The sequence below is a fragment of the Callospermophilus lateralis genome, unplaced genomic scaffold (assembly GCF_048772815.1).
Source record: "Callospermophilus lateralis isolate mCalLat2 unplaced genomic scaffold, mCalLat2.hap1 Scaffold_221, whole genome shotgun sequence".
NCBI lineage: Eukaryota > Metazoa > Chordata > Mammalia > Rodentia > Sciuridae > Callospermophilus > Callospermophilus lateralis.
In genome coordinates, this window is record NW_027513138.1 from 760,049 (window position 1) to 782,781 (window position 22,733).

The 22,733-nt window shown below is 36.5% G+C and overlaps 1 protein-coding gene across 1 annotated transcript in view; it reads right to left on the reverse strand.

Annotated features, from left to right (window-relative positions):
- LOC143640392 (gamma-aminobutyric acid receptor subunit alpha-5-like) overlaps positions 1 to 1,384 on the reverse strand; it is a 70,421-nt gene extending 69,037 nt beyond the window's left edge. The window contains exon 1 of the mRNA XM_077108223.1: positions 1,329 to 1,384. Within this exon, the coding sequence (XP_076964338.1) occupies positions 1,329 to 1,384 (56 nt within the window). The remainder of the gene's footprint in view (positions 1 to 1,328) is intronic.
- Positions 1,385 to 22,733: the final 21,349 nt, after the last annotated feature.

Below are 22,733 nucleotides of genomic sequence, written 5' to 3' on the forward strand. Positions count from 1 at the left end.
AACAGTTAACAAAGACAAGGCCTGTGAGGGGAGGTGTCCAAACAAGCAAGGAAAAAATAACATACAACACTTCTTCCCAGAGAATACTTGATTGGCTGCAACCTATACCTGTTTCCATTAGCCAACATGGGCTGTTGGGCTCACGCTGGTGAGGGATGGGCATGTCCTTAGATAAACTATGTTGGAGAAAGTCCTCCTTGAAGACTCAGGCCTGTGCCCAGGTCCCAGTGCACCTGGGCTGCGGTCACAGCACTTGGAAGTCTTAAGTTTCTACCTGTCTGTCTGTCTCTTTCCCTCTCCCCTCTCTCTTCATCTGCTCAAATCTGGAAGGGTCAGAAGAGCAGAAAATGCCCAGAGCACAAACAAAATGTCACAGCCCCCAAAAGGATCATCTCTGTTTGCCAGACAGCAGGAGTTTCCCCAGGCTGTTGGAGAGCCACTTAATAGTCTCCACCCTTTTACGATTTACACATGTGCAGAGTATAATGTGAAACCTCTGGAGCCTGGTTTTACAGAACTAATTTTTTGGTGACTTTAATCCTGAAATTTAATTTCTTAATCATATTCCATAAGCTTCAAGTTGCAATCCTTTTGATTAGCCAGAACAGTTCTGGAGTGGTGGGAGAGAAGAAGGAGAGGAGGCTCTTAGGCCTCCTAAGAGCATGCACATGTCATGTTAGTTAACAATAATTTGATGAAAGAGAAAATCAATACACAGAGACTAATGGCCAAAATGAAAGGTTAATGTAAATGATAATGCTAGAACTTCAGGGGTGACTTTCAGATTTTCAGACGTGTAGTTTATGACGTCTGCCCCTGCACTTGAATGGGCTGTTCCAGGCCTTTGGCTCAGGCATGACTACTTGGAGTCCTTTTTCAATACATACACAGCAAAGACTGGGCTTGAAAGGCAAATTCAATTGCATAATGGAACCAAGGAGAGTGATCAGAATGTTGCATACCGACCACCCTGTCTAATAAGCAGTGAATGTCCTTTACACAAGCGAACTTCTGAATCTTGTTTTAGCCCAAGTAGGAGGAAACACAGCTTTTACTCTGAAACCATATTTGGTTTTCATTTCTGAAAACATTTTCTGCCTCTTTTCTTGGACATACTGCGGAGATCCCACACCAGGGGCAGCCTTGCTCAGGAAGAAATTATAGGTCAGGAGCAAGGACCCTTCATATATTTACAACAAACTGAAGGGCAGCAGACTGCAAAGGTAAAAAGCAAGGGCTTGCTGAATTGATGTTCTGCTCTACAAGATTCCAGAAAGGTACCATTAGCCCCAAAATTGTAAACATTAAAACTGGAAGGGATAACTTACCCAAAGTGACTGGATAAGTTCATGGAAATACAAAAAAGAAGGAGGTTTTTAATCATGATAAAGCTAGAGAATATTCCATTGTCCAATCCCAATAAGATTATAGTTGAAGCAGATGAATTTGGAAGAATAACTGTTCTTTTCTCCCAACTTGATCTTGAAGCTGAAAAATACACAAAAAGGAAAAACATGAACATGAATTTTTTGCGTCACTACATTGGAATCAATCATAACAGCTCCCACACAACCATCGACAAAGAAAGGAAACCTGGCTGTCAATCCCAGGACAGGCATACACCAGGTGTTTTCTACTTCACTAGGCAGTTAGGTGGGGTATAAAGAAAAGTTACAATACAAATCAATTTTCATTTTTAACTCAGAGTGCAGAATCATTGTAATTCATTTTCCCATACCCCAAATCCTATTTTACTTTTCAGTATGTAATTAAATGACCCATTACTCCTATTATTAAAACAAATCTGAGCAACTATATTTTGTCTGCGCCAAATCCACAAGTGGAATAGATTTACCTTTCTGAAATGTCCGCCACGCGTTCAAAGCCAGCCAGTTACTCCTTGTTCTGCAAGGTGCTGAGAGAAAGTATGTGGAAAGAGGGGGGGAAAAGCACGTTTAGGAAACAAGTCTTCTATCGGATCACGATAATGTAATAAATTTCCATAAGACAGCGTTGCCACTTTCTCAGTATCCTGCCTCCATCACTAATTTAATAATCATTGCATTTGAGAAAGTCTCTCAGTTCTGTTCTGAGCCCTAATCAATGCAATGAAATGTGGCAGGAGCGGAAGGCCGGTGCAGCGTCACCGCCCCATGCTGCCAGCGCGAACTTCCCCAGCGATCCCGGGTGGAGTGGATCCGGCGCCCCGCGTTCCCGCTGCTGCCCTGTGGCTGGGCTCTGCGCCACGCCTGAGGCCGCGCGCTGCCCCGCTGCAGATCCCCCCCAGCGCCCCCAGTGCACTCGCCGCGCTCGCTCTCACCTCTCCTGAGCGCCACATGTCGTCTCTGGGTTTGGAGGAACGTCCCTCTGCAGAGACGCTCTGGCAGAGGCCGCCAGAATCTCACCAAACGCGCTCTGGGCCAAACTCACTAAGGGGGAGGGCTCAGGGCCCCGCGGTTTGGGGGTTTGGGATAGGCCATATTTCTAATGAAGTTTCTTGAGGCCCCTAGGAACATATTCTGTACTCCCCTGGAATAACCACTTGTCCCCTTTTTAGAACAGAAATAGAAAGATCGTGTCAAAATCAGCAGCCTATTCTATGATAACGGAGGCCTTTGCTTTGAGAGCTTTCCTCTTCTGGGGCCCTGCATAGCACCTCCCTAGACATGACCTCAGTCCTCAGTGGCCCCCCTGTCTATTCTCATCTCTAATTCTCGTCAGAAAGAGACTGGCTTGGGAGAATCCTTTTTATTCAATTCATGACTAGGATGGGGCTCAGGGCCATGGCCTCTCCAGATTTGAAAGTGCGTCTGGGTCAAAGAAAGGGATCTCCCCAGTAAATCCTCTGGGGACACAGCATCAGGCACTGACTTCAGTTGACAGAACATGCATGGGCTTTATTGTAATTATGTGGGTCTCCTGTGTCAGAGGTATAGTTTGAGATGTGAAGGAAGTACTAAGGACACCTGGGCAGACAGAGGCCTCCCTACAAACAACACCAGCACTAAAGCAACACATTCCCCAACTGCAAGACTGTAGCGAGCTGTTTCCACAGGAAGTAGGTGCTTCTTGTTGATGAAAACATCAGGGAGTAATGTTTAAGATTTAAAGTAAAACCACCAAGACCATGGGAAATTTGTATTATTGCTTCATATCTTTTGAGAAACTGCACTGTTTAACAGTTTCTTGTAGGACAATAATTATGAGAAAAGGCAAATTTCTAAATTTACTCTAGAAAAGATCTTTAATTTTCCAGAGTATGAAGCCCCTCAGTTTTCCAGTTATGTTTAACCCAGAGTATGATCAATCTTAGCTACCTGTTGTTATTTTTGAGCACATTCCAGAAAATACAAATTTTTCCCCAAATGAGAAATTGCAAATAAATTCCAGGAACACGATGTGAACACATAAAAATGTGGGGAAATATATATATATATGAATTGTTATTCTTATGACATCTTTAGTCACAGTTATTAAATAATTATGGGTTCTTAAATATAAATAAGATGCTCATTTGAAAGGGTTTTCTAACTCTAAGATGGATGAATTGAACACAGACATTTCTTCATTTTCTGAGTCCTCAAAAGATTTATCCTAAGTTAAAATTCCTTGAAATTTGCTGTAGTTTGTCTTATGTGTCCCTCAAAGGCTTGTTGGTTACAAAGGTGTGGTCCCCAACCTGTACTGCTATTGGGAAGTGTGGAACCTTTAGAGGTGCAGTGTAGTGGGAGGAAGTTTAGTCAGTGGAGGTGAGCCCTCAAATGCGATATTGGGATCCCGTCCTTGCCTCTTCCTCTCTTTTTTTTCACTTCCTAGCCTTGAGGTGAATAGTTTGGTCCACTACATAGTCCTGCAATGATGTGCTGCCTCATTGCACACCCAAGAGCAGTGGGGTTAAGCAACCATGGACCGAAACCTCCAAAACTGTGAGAAAAAATAGACCTTTCATCCTTACAAGTTGTTTAATCTCAGGTATTTTGTCACAGTCATGCAAAACTAACAATAGTCAAAATTATTAAATTAAAAAGAATCAATATGATTTTCTAATAAGAATAATATACTTTTCACCTATTAGGTGTTGCAATTACAGGTTTAAGTATTCCAAAATCAGATGTTCTTCTCATAGAATTAAACAACATAATGCAAATAAATAGGTTCAATTGATTAGAGAATTTAAATCTTTATATGTTGTCACACAAAGCCATTCAGCTTATTTTTGCAAAACAAAAAGTAAATAGGGATTGCTTTCATATTTGTAAGTCAAGGATGTTAATTCTTACTGAATGAAATATCAATTGTAACTGAATGTGTTCTTTTAATGGAGGGTATTTAAAATTTCATTGGTTATTTTTGAAAATTTTCTATCAGTTTCAAATCAACACATATTCTACATATGAAAATTACATTAAGTAAGATTTGCTATTTAAAACTGTATTTAAGCATGTTTCTTAAATGCTTTCCTCCTTCCTGTGATGAAGTGGTATCTCAATCTTTCCTCATTATGTTCATGTAACATATAAGAGGGCCTCATGTTAGATCGGCTGATTACCTAAGAGGATGGTGAAATGATAAGACAAACCACAGTATATTGGAAACTCACATTAATAATACTTACTAGCATTTCAATAACTTTTGGTTTAATGTGGAATTCAATGGTTGTCCTGAGAAACAATGGTCTATCAGTTGAATTTTCATTTGTTCCATTCAAATTTTACCTTTTATTGAATCAAATTAAGTCAGGTAGTTATACTTCTGGAGAACAGTAGAGGGCACCCCAGTTTCATACAACCTCAGTATTGGTGGTCTGTCATTTTTGGTTTGGGGTAGGAAACCTTAAAATAGCTGAACTTGGGGAAGATGGGCAGTGGCTTGACATTTACCCTAAAAACAGTAACAGTAACTCTGTACCTCATAAGACACCAAGCACATACTGCATCTAGAACAGAGGTTGAGAAGAGAGTTTCTTTATGTGAGTGGGTGTGGTAGAGGTGCTGAATACAAGAAAACCAAATCATATTACTGAGATCATGAAGAATCTGTCCTTCCTCCAGCCTCATCCACGGTACAGAATATGGTAGAATTTCCTTCTTTGTTAACACTGAATAATATTCCATTGCCATCCATTGTACACAGCACATTTTCTTTGTCCTTTCACCCATCAACAGACATTTGAGTTGCTTTCATAATTTGACTATTGTAAAAAATGCTGAAATGAACATGGTCGTGCAGATATCTCTATCAGATAATGCATTAATTCCCAGAAGTGAGGGCTGAGGGGTAGTTCAGTGATAGAGTCCTTGCTAAGGATGCATGAGGCCCTGGATTTGAAACCCAGCAAGGTGTGTGTGTGTGTGTGTGTGTGTGTGTGTGTATATATATATATATATATATATAGTGTGTGTGTGTGTGTGTGTGTGTGCATATATATATATATATATATATATATATATATATATATATATTCATTCCATTTATTGCTAGATCATATGATAGGGTCAGAGGTTAAGGATAGGGGGAAATGGGGAGATGTTGGTAAAAGCATACAAATTTTCAATTATTCAGGATGAGTAAATTTTGGAGATCTAATTTGAAATTTGATAAGTGGGTATATTTTAAGAGTTCTCATGACAAAAGAAGAAGGGGAAGAAAATGAAGAAGGATAAAGGGGAGGAGGAGGAGGCAAAATGAAATGGTAACTATATGGTTAATGAGCTTCATTGAAGTGATTATTATACCCATGTATATGTATATTAAATTGTCACGTTGACCACCATTAAGACACACCAGTTATACTTCAATAAAGAAAAACTAATGTCCTCTGAGGAATAAGAGATTGGTTAAGGTGAGAAGATGAATGTTCTAAGCTGAGAGTCCACACTGTAGAATAAGACACACACATGGGACTGTGTGCAATTTTGTATTACTGAAGAAGTGAAAGCATGGTAAACACAGAGATAAGATGAGTCAGGTGTACAGAAGCCAGGCTTGGGAAGACAGGACATTTGGAACTAAGAGGTGGACTTCCTCCTACGAGCCTTAGGGAGCCATGGAATGTAGTTTTGGTGTCATGAGAAAAACAAGATGCTGGAAAAGAATCACCCCAGCAACTATGTACAGAGAAAGCTTTAAGAGGAGGCAAATCTAGGCTAAAAGCAAATATGGACATCCCAGGCACAACACAGGGACGGCCTATTGGAGGAATTTAATGATTGAGTCACTTCATCAATGGAATGATAAACTCATCGATTGACCTGTATTCAAAGCAGACTGACTTAGGGGTTCTTTGCCCAAACAGAAGCAAGTGGGCCTTGCTTGTTAAGGAAAAAGAAAGGTGGAGTCTGACTGGGAGAAGCAGGACAATTCCTAGGAAAGATGGCAGGTGATTTGGAACCTAAAAAAGAATGGGGACCAAAAAATAACAGAAAAAGCAAAAGAAAGAGTAGGAGCAGAGGCATAAACGTGCAGGACTCCAGGTGATAAATGCTGTATTTATAGGAAGCACAGTCTGGGTATTTTCAATCCATACGTTATTTCTTTATTTTTCTCATTATTTAAATTAGAACTCTCAAATTAGTTATTTCAAGGGTACATGTAGATGACAGACATGTTTTAATTAGCTGACAATATTTTAAAATACAGTATTTGAAAACCAGATTTTCCATAAATGAATGCATCCATTCATGAATATCTCTAGATCTCTGGATTTAAAAAGGGAAGAAAACCCCACAGATTCAGCAACGTTAAGCACAACTTCACATCTTTTTGCCTCACCTCCACCTACTTATATTGGGCATGGGCTCCTCAGAGTAACAAATTCTTTTTTTATACTGAGCTTCATTTATATAACTTGGAAAACAGAGGCAAATGAGGTTTTAAAAATATTTAAGAAATTTTTAAATTATAATTTTATCTCCATTAGTAGTTATATATTTTTAATTTTATATTATTTTTATTTTAGTGGTGATGCTGGGGTTATACACATCTTTAACATATCACAGTCTACCTTGAAGTAATATCATACCATTTTATGCATAGTGTGATGGAACTGGCAAAAATAGTAATTAAAATAGCCATTACAACAATGTGTTTAGATTTAATTTATATAGTACATGAATAGTATATACTATAGCATATGAATCTTACAACACAACTCTATCACGAAGTATAGTATATCAGTCTTGTAACAATTATACTTCTATTTTTCTTTCATGTCTTATTTGGTAGTGTTGTAACTTATTTCTTCTATATTCAACAAATTGCATTTCACTCTAATTATTGATTATTTCTTAAATGGATTTTCAAATGAGTAAAAATGTTCATATTGAGTATCATTTTAATTCTACTTATAGAAATTCCTTTTTTGTTCTTTTTTGTTGTTGTTCTTTTTAGTTATACATGACAGTAGAGTAGACTTTGACATATTTATTCAAACATGTAGTACATCTTATTCTAATTAGGATCCCAGTCTTGTGGCTGTACATGATGGGGAGATTCTCTGTGGTGTATTCATATATGATTACAGGAAAGTTATGTCAGATTCATTCCACTGTCTTTCCTATTCCTGTCCCCCATCCATTCCCTTCATTCCAAACTTTGTCTAATCCATTGAAATTCTGTCCTTCCCTCTCACCTCCCTTATTGTATGTTAGCATATGTATATCAGGGAGAACATTCAACCTTTAGTTTTCTGAGGTTGGCTTATTTTGTTTAGCATAACAGACTCCTGATCCATCCATTTACCAGCAAAAGTCATAAAGTCATTCATTTTATGACCAAGTAATATTCCATTCTGTAATATACCATATTTTCTTCTAATACACCATTTCAGTAGATATACCTGAAGCATTTAAATTGGTTCCATAGCTTAGCTATTGTGAATTGATCTGCTATAAACATTGATATGGATGTATCCTGAAATATGCTGATTTTTAAGTCCTTTGGGTATATGCTAAGGAGTGGGATAACTGGGTCAAATGGTGGTTCCATTCCATGTTTTCTGAGGAATCGCCATACTGCTTTCCAGAGTGATTGCACCAATTAGCAGTCCCACCAGCAATGAATGTATGAGCATATCGTTTTCCCCATATCCTCACCAATATTTATTGTTACTTGTATTCTTGATAATTGCCATTCTGACTGGAGTAAAAAGAAATTTCAGTGTAGTTTTAATTTGCTTTTCTCTAATTGCTGGAGATGTTGAACAGTTTTTCAAATATTTGTTGACCATCCATATCTCTTCTTCTGTGAAGTGTCTGTCTGTTCAGTTCCTTTGCCATTTATTGATTGATTTTTTTTAAAAAAATTAGTATTAAGTTTTTTGAGTTCTTATAAATCCTGGAGATTAACACTCTATCTGAGGTGCATGTGGCAAAGATTTTCTTCATTCTGTAGGGTCTCTCTTCACACTTGATTATTACTTTTGCTGTGAAAAAGCTTTCTAATTTGATACCATCCAATATATTGATTCTTGATTTTAGTTATTATGCAATCTTGTTAAGGAAGTCAGTTTCAAAGCCCGCATGATGAAGAGTTGGTCCTACATTTTCTTCTAGTAGTTTCAACATCTCTGGTCTAATGCCTAGGTCTTTGATCCACTTTGAGTTGAATTTTGTGCAGGGTGAGAGAGAGGGATTAAATTTAATTCTGCTACATACTGATTTCAATACTATCCAAAGTCCTGTACACATTTAATGAGATTCCTATCAAAATTTCAATGACGTTCTTCAAACAAATAGAAAAAGCCATCATGAAATTCATTTGGAAAAATAGGAGACCCAGAATAGCCAAAGCAATCTTAGTCAGAAAGTGAAACAGAAAGCATCACAAAACTGGACCTTCAATTATACTACAGACCCATAGTAACAAAAACAGCATGATATTGGCTCTAAAACAGACATGAAGACCAATGGAACAGAATAGAAGACACAGAGACAAACCATTATCATTCTTGTATCACCAACCATCTGTAATGAATTCTGTAACTTTTTCTTTCTTTGAAAACTTTTTTTCATCTTCAGTTTTGACATATACTATTTTCTCAGGTAGAATTATGGACTGATAAGTGTTTTTGTATATAGTTCTTGTGTGTTGTTGTTGTTATAGACAGATACCTTTATTCTATTTATTCATTATTATGTGGTGCTTAGGATCGAATCCAGTGCCTCACATGTGCGATGCAAGCACTCTACCAATGAGCCACAAGAAAAAAAAACCCTTATATCCCAGCCTTTGGATATAGTTTTAAGTTCTCTATGTTTGTTTTCTGCCTTGTGATGATTTTGGCCAGATGTCTGCTATTGTTTTTCTTTTTATTTCTCTGTACATAATATGTTATTTGCCTCCATGTCTGATTTTATCATTTTCTTTATTAAAAATTTGTTATATTTGACAGCAAAATACATTATAATTCATATTACACATATAGAGCACAATTTTCATATCTCTGGTTATACACAAATAGAATCACATCCTTTGTGTCTTCATACATGTACATAGGGTAATGATGACCATCGCATTCCACCATCTTTCCTACCCCCATGCCCCCTCCTTTTACCTCCACCCCTTTTCCCCTTTTCCCTACCTGGAGTTCATTTAATCCCCCCATCTCATCCCACCCCCTGCCCTGCAGCATATTATGGATCACCATCCTTAAATCAGAGAAATCATTCCACATTTGTGTTTTGGGGGGATTGGCTAATTCTACTAAGCATTATCTTCTCCAACTCCATTCATTTACCTGCAAATGCTATGGTTTTATTCACTTTTAATGCTGACTAATATCCCATTGTTTATATATGCCACATTTTCTTTATCCATTCATCTACTGAAGGGAATCTAGGTTAGTTCCACAGTTTAGCTATTGTGAATTGTGCTGCTATAAACATTGATGTGGTTGTGTCCCTGTAATATGCTGTTTTTAAGTCCTTTGGGTATATACTGAGGAGTGGGATATCTGAGTCAAATGGTGGTTCCATTCCCAGTTTTCCAAGGAATCTACATACTGCTTTCCATATTGGCTTCACCAATTTGCAGTCCCACCAGCAATGTATGAGTGTACCTTTTTCCCCACATCCTCACCAACACTTATTGTTGTTTGTCTTCATAATATCTGCCATTCTGAATGGAGTGAGATGAAATCTTAGAGTGGTTTTGATTTGCATTTCTCTAATTGCTAGTGATGATGAACATTTTTTCACATATTTGTTGATTGTATAGTCTCTTCTGAGAAGTATCTGGTCAGTTCCTTGGCCCATTTATTGATTGGGTTATTTATTTCATTGGTGCTAAGATTTTTGAGTTCTTTATATATTCTAGAGATTAGTGCTCTATCTGACATGAGTATGGTAATGATTTGTTCCAAACTAGTAGGATCTCTATTCACCTCACTGATTGTTTCTTTTGCTGAGAAGAAGCTTTTTAGTTTGAATCCATCCCATTTATTGATTCTTGATATTAATTCTTGTGCTATAGGAGTATTATTAAGGAAGTCAGGCCTAATCTGACATAATGAAGATTTGGGCCTACTTTTTCTTCTAATAGACACAGTGTCTCTGGTTTAATTCCTACGTCCTTGATCCACTTTAAGTTTAGTTTTGTGTGTAGTGAGAGATAGGGTTTAATTTCATTTTGTTGCATATGGATTTCCAGTTATCCCAACACCATTTGTTAAAGAGGCTATCTTTCCTACAATGTATGTTTTTGGTGCCTTTGTCAAATATAAGATAACTGTAATTATGTGGGTTTGTTTTTGTGTCCTCTATTCTGTACCATTGGTCTACAAGTCTATTTTGGTGCAAATACTATGATGTTTTTGTTACTATTGCTTTGTAGTATAGTTTAAGTTCTGGTATAGTGATGCCACCTGCTTCACTCTTCTTGCTTTAGCTATTCTGGGTCTCTTATTTTTCCAGATAAATTTCATGACTGCTTTTTCTATTTCTCTGAGGAATGTCATTGGGATTTTTATGGGAATTGTATTAAGTCTGTATAGTGCTTTTGGTAGTATGGTCATTTTGATAATATTAATTCTGCCCATCCAAGAACAAGTGGGATATTTCCATCTTCTAAGGTCTTCTTTAGTTTCTTTCTTTAACATTTCTGTAGTTTTTTGTTGTAGAGAACTTTCACCTCTTTCATTAAGTTGATTCCCAAGTATTTTATTTTATTTTATTGATGCTATTGTAAATGGGGTAGTTTTTCTCATTTCCCTTTCAGAGGATTTGTCACTAACATATAGAACTGCCTTTGATTTATGGGTATAGATTTTGTATTATGCTACTTTGCTTAATTCATTTACTAGCTCTAGAAGTTTTCTGGTGGAATTTTTTGGATCTTCTAAATATAGAATTATATCATCAGCAAATAGTGCTTATTTGTGTTCTTCTTCACCTATCTGTATCCCTTTAATTTCTGTCGTCTAATTTCTCTGGCCAGTGTTTCAAGAACTATGTTAAATAGAAGTGGTAAGAGAGGGAATCCCTATCTTGTTCCAGTTTTTACAGAGAATGCTTTCAATTTTTCTCCATTTAGAATGATGTTGGCCTGGGCTTAGCATAGATAGCTTTTATGATGTTGAGATATGTTTCTTTTATCCCACGTTTTTCTAGTGTTTTAAACATGAAGGGTTGCTATATTTTTTGAATGCTTTTTCTGTATCTATTGAGATGATCAAATGGTTCTTATCTTTGAGTTTATTTATGTGATGAATTACATTTATTGATTTCCGTATGTTGAACCAAACTTGCATCCCTGGGATGAATCCCACTTGATAGTTGTGCACTATCTTTTTGACATTTTCTTTATTTAATTTGCCAGGATTTTATTGAGAATTTTTGCATCTATATTCATTAGAGATAATGGTCTGAAGTTTTCTTTTTTTCATGTGTCTTTGCCAGGTTTTGGAATCAGGGTGATAATTGGCCTCATAGAATGAGTTCGGAAGTGCTCCCTCTTGTTCAATTTCCTGAAATAAATTGAACATGGTATTAGTTCTTCTTTTAAGGTGTTGTAGAACTCAGATATGTTTCCATCTGGTCCTGGGATGTTCTTCTTGGTAGGTTTTTGATGGTATCTTCTATTTCATCACTTGAAATTGATCTGTTTAAATTTGTATATCATCCTGATTCAATTTGGGCAAATCATGTAACTCTAGAAATTTGTCAGTGTCTTCAATATTTTCTATTTTCTTGGAGTACAAGTTTTCAAAATAATTTCTAATTATCTTCTGTATTTCTGTAGTGTCTGTTGTGATAGTTCCTTTTTCATCATAGATGTTAGTAATTTGAGTTTTTTCTCTCCTTCTCTTCGTTAGCATGGCTGCGGGTCTGTCAATTTTATTTATTTTTTCAAAGAACTAGCTTTTTGTTTTGTCATTGTTTTCAATTGTTTCTTTTGTTTCAATTTCATTGATTCCAGCTCTAATTTTAATTATTTCCTGTCTTCTACTGCTTTTGGTGTAGATTTGTTCTTATTTTCTAGGGCTTTGAGATGTAATGTTAACTAATTTATTTGTTGACTTTTTCTTCTTTTAAGGAAAGAAGTCCATGCAATGAACTTTCCCCTTAGAATTGCTTTCATAATGTCCCAGAGACTTCAATATGTTTTATCAGTATTCTCATTCACCTCTAAGTATTTTTTTAATTTCCTCCCTAATGTCTTCTGCAACCCATTGTTCATTCAGTAGCACATTATTTAGTCTTCAGGTGTTGGAGTAGCTTCTACTTCTTATTTTATTATTGATATCTAATTTCATTCCATTATGATCTTATAGAATTCAGGGTAGTATCTCTACTTTTTTATATTTGCTAAGAGATGCTTTGTGGCATAATATATGGTCTATTTTAGAAAAGGATCTATGTGCTGCTGAGAAGAAAGTGTATTCACTCATTGAAGGTTGAACTATTCTATATGTGTCAGTTAAGTCTATGTTATTGATTCTATTATTGGATTCTATAATCTTTTTGTTCAGCTTTTGTTTGGAAGATCTATCCAGTGGTGAAAGAGATGAGTTTAAATCACTCAAAATTATTGTTTTGTGGTATATTTAACTCTTGAACTTTGAGGAGTTTTTTGTTGTTGTTGTTTGTTTGTTTGTTTGTTTGTTTTTTGATGAATGTAGGTGATCCATTGTTTGGGGCATATATATCTGTAATTGTTAAGTCTTCTTGGTGTATGGTTCCCTGCCGCAATCTCTGGCTGGGCACAAATCACGAGTCTCCACACAGCTTGTAGATTCAAACAGCAATTCTTTATTCCCGAACTCACACCGGCCATCTACAAACACTTTCTGAGGGAATACACATTCTCTGCCCAAATCCACACTCTGCCCAAATCCCCTACTCCTGGGCTTCTGTCTCCCAAATATACTGTCTGACCCTAAGAACTCAAGAGGAACTCAGCAGCAGGATACGCCCTATTCTAAAGGGGGAACACCCTTATCTCCTATTATGCTAAACCACCCTATTCTAAAGGGGGAACACCCTAATCTCCTATTATGCTAAACCAGGAACACCCTAAACACGGATCCGCCCTGGTCCTTGAGCAAGGTCACCTTACATGCAATGTCCTGCAAAATGTCCTATTTCCATGAGTCCTTCCACTAAAGAAACATGGGGGTACGCTGGCAAAGAAATTGTCATACCTACTTGGCTGATGGCTCCCAGCATCTCCCCCCTTCTGATTAATTAAACAAAAAGTAATGTGGCTTAAGGACCGTGCCTGGTATGTTGTCCAGTTCAACATATGGTTCTTACCCGTCATTGGAAAACTGACCTTTAGGAGTCAGCCTCCTGTCTTAGGTTGATACCACTGCAACTGGATCATACCCATCACTGACTACTGGTCCAGCATACAGCCATACTTGTGGATAGGTCTTTTCACCAGTGGGGGGATGAGGTTCTTTGCCTCACCTCTGTTGGCCCCCAAATTTGGCCTTGCTGCCAGTGGGGGAGTGAGGTTAATGTGGCTTAAGGACCATGCCTGTTAGGTTGTCCAATTCAACATATGGTTCTTACCCGTCATCGGAAAACTGACCTTTAGGCAACTGACCTTTAGGCGTTACCCTCCTGTCTTAGGTTGATACCACTGCAATTGGATCATACCCGTCACTGACTACCGGTCCAGCATATAGCCATTGGCCCCCAAATTTAGACCATCACTAGCAGAAGGGAGGAGGATACAGAAATGTCACGACACCAAGCCAATTGACAGTTCCTTTGGAAAAATTGCATCATTGGTGACACCTTCAGCAAAGTTATGCCAGCATTACCACAATTAACATGTGGTGTGCTGGCAAGAAAATAAAAATTGCATCACTGGTGACACCATCAGCAAATATATGCCAGCATTACCACAATTTGCTGCACTAAACGTAGTTACATAGTACAAGCAAGTTCTGCAAGTGGTTCAAAGTGGAGGAATCTATCTTCCCAAAGTAAGTTGACTCCTTGATTGAGCATACTTGTTGAGTTATATTCATTGGGATGAAGATAGGAATTCTGGCAATGATGCTAAAGAGACATTATCCCGAAAAGAATTATTAAATATAATAAAAAGGAAACGTGAAAGTAAACAAACAGATCTGTTTACCTCCTTAAAAAACAATCCTTAACAGCTGTTTACCTGATTTAAATTAGTAAACAAGCAAATCTGTTAACCACCTTTAAAAACAATCCTTAACAGCTGTTTACCTAATTTAAATTAAGCCATTTAAATCACGTGAATAAAAAAATAATAATTTGGATCCATTTTTCATGAGCGCTCCTCATATATGAAATATGGACATACGCACACACAGACATATAACACAAAACACAAATGTGCAAACAAACGTACAACACATAAGATAATAATAAAGGCCTTGTAGCTTTACCTAGGTGAAATCTCCATTGCAATGTTTAAAAACTCCACAGTCAAAAAAATAAAACTGATCAGAAAAACATTAACCTAGGTTTGTATGAGCTCAAAAAATAAAAATAGAACCTTATGATGTGGAAAAAATGCAATAATAAAATAGATATTGAAAAAAGCATCCTGGTTAATCACTGTTGCAGATGTAAGAATGGCCAAGCTGGAGTTCTGGATATCAGCTGTTATGGATTTGAGTCAAATCATCTTCTTTTCGATCTGTAGAAATCATTTTAGTTAGTCTTTCTGGAATCCAAATCGTTTGCTGTTCTTCCTGTGGAAAAACAAAAACAGAACCCCGACTCCAGACAATCCCTGGGTCAGGACCTTTCCATTGTCCTGTTAGAATATCTTTCCAAAGTACCTTAGGCTTATGAACATTTTTTGGATACATATGTCTTTCCGCAGCACTAAATCCTGATGAATCCAAATTTAAAAAGTTTAGCGTAAAAAGGGTTATTTTAAGTTTATCTTTGGGGGATATACACTCCTTTCCAATTCCCTCTTTTTGCTTTAATAAGTACATGTCTGTATCAAATAGTTGTCTTAGCTTTTTGCATTTTTTATCTAAAATACCTTTATTTGATATTTTCCACCATTTTTTTAATCTTGTTTCTATCCTCTAGTTTTCTAAAGTTTGTACATTCACCCTTAGTTGTTTTTTTTTTTCTTCCTAATTTTCTTTTGTTCCCTATTTTGTGGGTTTGAAATTCTTGTCTTCTTATCTTTTTTATCTTCCTACATCTTCTCTTTTTTTTTTACCTTTCTGTACTTCTGTCTTAAAGTTTTCGACTTAAAATTTTTAATCTTCTTTATCTAAATATCTTTTATCCTATTATCTTCCCATTTTTATGTTTTTTTCCTCTGTCATGAAGGCATCTTAACCACCTTCAATTTAACCTTTTAAACCCTTTTAATTATCATCTATACTGTACTTTTAAATGTACTTTTTCACCATCTACAGCTTCACTCTTTTAAACTAGGCTTAGATTCTGTTTAAATCGCTTAATGTTAGTTTACATGGCTGCCCTTCAACCAAAGGCCTTTTTTACTCCATTAAGAAGCTTTGTCTCAATCTGCCATGTACAAATACCTTTTTCTTCTTTCTTCCTTTCTCAAACTTTTAAAGTAAGTCTAGTTTCCTCAAAATCTTTTTAAATGGCATTTTACAACTTTTTACTTTACCACAGAGATTATCTCATCTAGAAACATTTCTTTTTCCTTTAACCTTTTATATTAAAATATATTTTCACATCTTGAATCTTTTTATATCTCTTTTTAAGCTGTTAACCCTTTTTATAAATTCACATTCTGAAATAACCCTTATAAAATTTCTGATCTAGACAAATTACTCCACTTTAATAAGATGAAATACTTTCATGTTTTTTTTATGGTACTATAATACTATAATTGAAACCCAACTGAAACTTCTTATACTCTTTGTATATAAATTACACATGATAGAATCTTAACTCTTAGTAACCTTGTTTCAGCAAAGACATAGACCAAAGCAATATTAAACTTTTTTTCCATTTACCAGTTTATGAAAACACACATAATGTTTAAATATATTACCTTATGGAACTTAATAAGTAAAGAGTACTTGATTTCATATTTAGTGGTTGATATTTTAACACTTTAGCTTTGTAAATTAATCAGATGTCTGTAAAAACCAAGATCTTAGACAAGCGTAGTAAACAGAATTAGCCATCTCTTTCTTGTTGAAGAAAAATCCTTCTACAGGATACCATGATGGTCCCATTGATATATTTAACAACTTCTCGTTAAAAAGCCATGAGCTACATTTTTGTATTGTATCAACATATGCCCTAGCTGTTCTTAGTCTTACTGGGGTGCCTTTTTTCTCTAACAATTTCTCTTCCTTGGAGGCGAACAACTTCAAACCTTGAGCCAACCATTTTCTCCAGTTTGCCTGAGAAAGTTCTAGGAACAGGCAACTTGAAATAAAAACAAAATAAATCAAAACAAGAACGCATTGTTTTTTGAAACGCTTACCCATTCTTTCGCTCTCCTTCAGGGGCGAGTAATTTCACTTACTTCCAATTTTTAGACATTCTGAGTATGAGCCACCAGATGCCGCAATCTCTGGCTGGGCACAAATCACGAGTCTCCACACAGCTTGTAGATTCAAACAGCAATTCTTTATTCCTGAACTCACACCGGCCATCTACAAACATGTTCTGGGGGAATCCACCTTCTCTGCCCTAATCCACACTCTGCCCAAATCCCCTACTCCTGGGCTTCTGTCTCCCAAATATACTGTCTGACCCTAAGAACTCAAGAGGAACTCAGCAGCAGGATACGCCCTATTCTAAAGGGGGTACACCCTTATCTCCCATTATGCTAAACCGCCCTATTCTAAAGGGGGAACACCCTAATCTCCTATTATGCTAAACCAGGAACACCCTAAACACGGATCCGCCCTGGTCCTTGAGCAAGGTCACCTTACATGCAATGTCCTGCAAAATGTCCTATTTCCATGAGTCCTTCCACTAAAGAAACATGGGGGTACACTGGCAAGGAAATGGTCATACCTACTTGGCTGATGGCTCCCAGCAGTTCCCTTGAGCAGTATGTAGTGTCCTTTAACCCTTTTGATTAAGTTTAGCTTGAAGTCTACTTTATTTGATATGAGGATGGAAACCACTGCTTGCTTCTGCAGTCCATGTGAGTTGTATGATTTTTCCTCACTTTTCACCCTCAGTCTGTGGATGTCTTTTCCTGAGATGAGTCTCTTGGAGGCAGCATATTTTTAGCACTTTTTTAAATCTAATCTACTAATCTATGTCTTTTGATTGGTGAATTTGGGCCATTAACATTCAGGGTTATTACTGAGACATGATTTGTATTTTTTGTATTTTATTTAACTTGACTTGGTTTCTCCTCTGATTAGTTTTTCCTTTAGTTTAATACCTCCCTCTGCTGATCTTAATCATTGTTTTTCATTTCCGCTTTGTGTAATATTTTGCCTAAGATTTAGTAGTGCAAGTTTTCTAGTTGTAAATTCTTCTAACTTTTGTTTATCAGGGATGGTTTTTATTTCATCATCAAATCTAAAGTTTAATTTTGCTGGATATAAGATTCCTGGTTGGCATTCATTTTCTTTTAGAGCTTGGTATATGTTGTTCCACGATCTGGCTTTGAGGAAGAAAAATTTGCTGAGATATGAATTGGTCTTCCCCCTGTATGTGGTTTGATTCCTCTCTCTTGCACCCTTTAAGATTCTAACCTTATTCTATATGCTAGGCATTCTTATTATAATGTGCCTTGGTGTAAATCTGTTGTAATTTTGTACATTTGGTGTCCTATAAACCTCTTGTATTAGGTTGTCCAATTCATTCTTTGTGTTTGGGAAATTTTCTGATATTATCTCATTGAAGAGATTGTGCATTCCTTTGATTTGAAACTTTGTGCCTTCTTCTACTCCAATAACTCTTAGATTTGGTCTTTTGATGCTGTCCCATAATTTTCTTGGGTGTTCTGTTCATGGTTTATAACTATCTTAACTGTGTGATCCACTTTATTTTCCGGATTGTACACTTTGTCTTCATTATTTGACGTTTTGTTTTCCAAGTGATCTAGTCTGTTGGTGATGCTTTCTATTGAGTTTTTTATTTGGTTTATTGTTTTCTTCATTTCAAAGATTTCTGACATTTTTTTTCAGAGTCTCTCTTTCTTGAAGTAATCTTTTGCTACCTGCATTTGCTCTCTTATCTCTTTGTTGTATTTGCTCATTTAGGTCATTCTTTAATTCATTTTAATTATGAACCTTCTGAACTTCTTCTCTGATATTTCATCAACTTCATTGTCCATGGGTTCTTTTATTGTAGTATCCTGGTTTGTTTGGTGCACTTTCCTCCCTTGTTTTTTCATGTTGTCTGTGTGTCTTCCTTTCTTGCAGTTTAGATCTGAGATATTACAGTTTCTACCTTATATTCTTGTAGTATCCATGCAGATTGTCTGTACCTCACCTTGATGTTGGGCTGACAGACCCTGCTGGTGTCCCTCAATGTATGCTACTGCAACTAAAGGTGGTGACAGCAATAGCCAAGGTAACACAAGATAATAGTGGAGGTGCCCTAAGATGGACGCAATGTCTTACAGAGATGGGGCTGAAAGGCTGGGCCTTACATTGTCTTTAGAATGCCTGCTTTAAGATGCAGCTTCTTCTAGGCCTGTCTGATGTCAAGTTAGGGGCTACTGTATGGGGAAGGCTATGGTGATGTCTGCAATGTCCCAAGATGGAAGAGGGTTAGACTTGGACTCCCTGATGAACTTGGACCTACCCTGGGCCTGGGTCACATGCATATCGGTGCGGGTGGATGTGGGCCAGGCCTGAGGTCCTGCAGTGGTCTGCTAGTCAGAAAGAGGTGGTCCATATCTGCTTTTTTTGTATTGTAAGTTATACCATGTGATTTCTTTTTTCTGGGTGTCTGGGTTTGGTTATTTCCCATCACAATGTGAACTCTGGAAACTATTCAGCTTACAGGTCCCCAATTATTCTTCACTCAGCCTATGGGATTTCCTTCTATGAATGCATAACTTTCTACTCATGAATAAACTCAAGGCATTTCTATTACATTTCTGCAAGTATAACTTCACACTGTTCCCTTCTGTCATGCATTTTACCTCAAAAGTTTCAGTTTTCTTATCTTCCTGATGCTAATATTTGAATCTGAGGGATTCTTTGTGTGTGTGTTTGTGTGTGTGTGTGTGTGTGTGTGTTCTTTATTTAAGAACTACTTCCACGCTGGGTGCTGTGGTGTATGTATGTAATCCCAGTGGCTCAGGAGGCTAAGGCAGGAGGATCACAAAAATCAAAGCCAACCCAGACAATTTAGAAAGCCCCTAAGCAACTTAGACCCCATCTCTAAATAAAAAAGTTTAAAAAAAAGCCAGAAATAGTGGTTGAGTGTTTCTGGGTTCAATTTCTGGTTAGAAAAAAAAATCTACTTCCTTTCAGAAATTAGGAATAAATATTGGATTTACTTTTTTTGTCTTTCTTTTCTCAGGGGCCATGCTTCTACAAACTCTTGCTTAGTGTTGAAAATAATTGTTTTATGTATCTTGAATAGTTTTCCATGTGTTTATAGAGGGAGAATTGAGTTGAGTCCTAATTACTTAATCATAACTCCATATCTTCAATTTTTCGAGTGTGTGTGTGTGTGTGTGTGTGTGTGTGTGTGTGTGTGTGTGGTGGGGTAATACTGGAGTTTGAACTCAGTGTACTCAACCATGAGCCATATCCCCAGCTCTATTTTGTATTTTATTTAGAGGAAGGGCCTCACTGAGATGCTTTGTGCCTCAATTTTGCCAAGGCTGGCTTTGAACTAAAATCCTCCTGCCTTAGCCTCCGGAGCAGCTGGGATTACAGGTCAACTGTGTTTTAATACTCTTCCCCCAATGAACCTTTTACAACAGAAAAACATGCAAAATATTCTTCTGTCATAGATAACTATTCATTATTTTATTTACTTTTGATAAGCAGAAAATTCAACATTCATTTCAAAGTTGGCTGGTGATATTTTATGAACAAATAACTTTCCCTGCTTAGAAACAATTCATTTCATGAACAGAACAAATTGCCATTTATTTATACCTTCCTCTGTTGGTGGTCACTTGAGTTGTTTCCAATAGTTTGCTATGGCATTCTGGGAACATATGTAAGGGTTTGTTTTGTTTTCTACATTTTTTTATTGGTGCATTATAGTTGTACATAATGATGGGTTTTGTTGTTACATATTCATATATATATGTATATGTATGTATGTATGTGTGTGTATGTGTGTACATATATATAATATGTATTGTCATATTTCATACATATATAAAATATGACAATATATATATATATGATTTGGTCAATATCACTTACTAACTCTTCCTCCCTCCTTCCTCACCTCCTACTCATTGGTCCCTTTCCTCTACTTATTTCCCTTTGATTGTCATAGATCCACTTCCACCTTTCTTTTCTTTTCTCCTGTCTAGTTTTTGCATATGAGAGAAAACATACAACCCTTGACCTTCTGAGTTTGACTTATTTTGCTCTACATAATGGTCCATAGTTTCATCTATTTTCCTGCAAATTACATAATTTCATTCCTTTCTATGGCTGAATAAAACTCCATTGTGTATATACACCACTTTTCTTTATTCATCCATTCGTTGGTGGACAAACAGGCTGGTCCCACAATTGTGAATTGTGCTGCTATAAACATGGCATGTATGGCTGTACTATGATGACTTTAGTTCTTCAGGATAAATAGTGTGGAGTGGTATAACTGGGTCTTATGGTGGTTCCATGAGTAGACTGTGAGGAACCTCCATAGTGATTTCAGTAGTGGTTGTACTAATTTAGAATCCCACCAACAGTGTTAAAGTGTTCTTTTTTCTCCACATCCTCTCCAGCACTTATTATTTGTGTTCTTTATGACTGCCATTATGACTGGTGTGAAATAAAATCTCAGTGCTGTTTTGATTTGCATTTCTCTAATTATTAGTGATGTTGAACAATTTTTCATATATTTGTTGGCCATTTGTATTACTTCACTTGAGAAATGTCTTTTTAATTAACTTGACCATTTATTATATGGATTATTTGATTTTGGTTTGAAGTGTTTTTTTTTTGAGTTCTTTACATATTCTAGATATTAATCCTCTCTCAGAAAAGTAAATATTAAAGATTTTCTCCCATTCTCTAAGTTCTGTCTTCACATTCCTAATTATTTCCTTTGCTGGGCAGAAGCTTTTTAATTTGATGCCATCAATTAAGGGTGCTTATAAGGCAGGATTTCTCAAATATTTTGTCTTTAAAACCTCATTATATTCTTATGTATGACCCCATTATTCTTTTATTTATGTGTACTATAGCTAGCACTTTGTTTGGAAGAATTTTTATTTTATTATACTTTGTTATGTATGACAGAAGGATGCATTACAACTCATATTACACCTATAGAGTACAATTTTTCATATCTCTCGTTGTACACAAAGTAGAGTCACACCATTTATAGCTATCACTTTTACACACTAAAAATAAATTGAGGTTTAAAATATCTTGTTTATTTACTTAAAAATAACATTATGAGCTGGGCACAGTGGCACAGGCCTGTAATTCCAGTGGCTCAGGAAGATAAGGCAGGAAGATCATGAGTTCAAAGCCAGCCTCAGCAACTTAGGAACTCGGTGAGACCCTGTCTCTAAATGAAATATAAAAAATATATAATTCACTAACTAAAAAGAAATGGAGATCTGGCTTAGTGGTTAAGTGCCCCTGGGTTCAAACCCAGCACCAAAACAAACAAATAAATAAATAAATAAATAAAAATAGCATTACTAATGTCATATAATGACAAAATTATATGAAGAGGTTATTTCAATAACGATGATAGGCAGATGGCAAAAAGACATTCAACGTATTAATTCTTAGGGAAATTAAAATCATAATGAAATATCACTGTACACCTATAGAATGGGTGAAATAAATAAAAATAATATTATCAAAGACTGATGTGAGCTGGGACTGAGGCTCAGTGGTAGAGTGCTCACCTGGCACACATAAGGCCCTGGGTCTGATCCTCAGTACCACATAAAAATAAAGGTATATTTTTTAACAAAAGAATTCAGAATCTATAAAAAAAAGACTGATGTGGATTCAGAGCAACTTGATGGCTTTTGCTTTGCTGGTGGGAATGTTAAATGGTACAGCCTCTAAGACATGAGTTTGGCAATTAAAATAAATGAACATTTATTTTTCCATATGGCCCATGAATTGAATTCTTGGGTCTTTATCCCAAAGAAACAGAAAT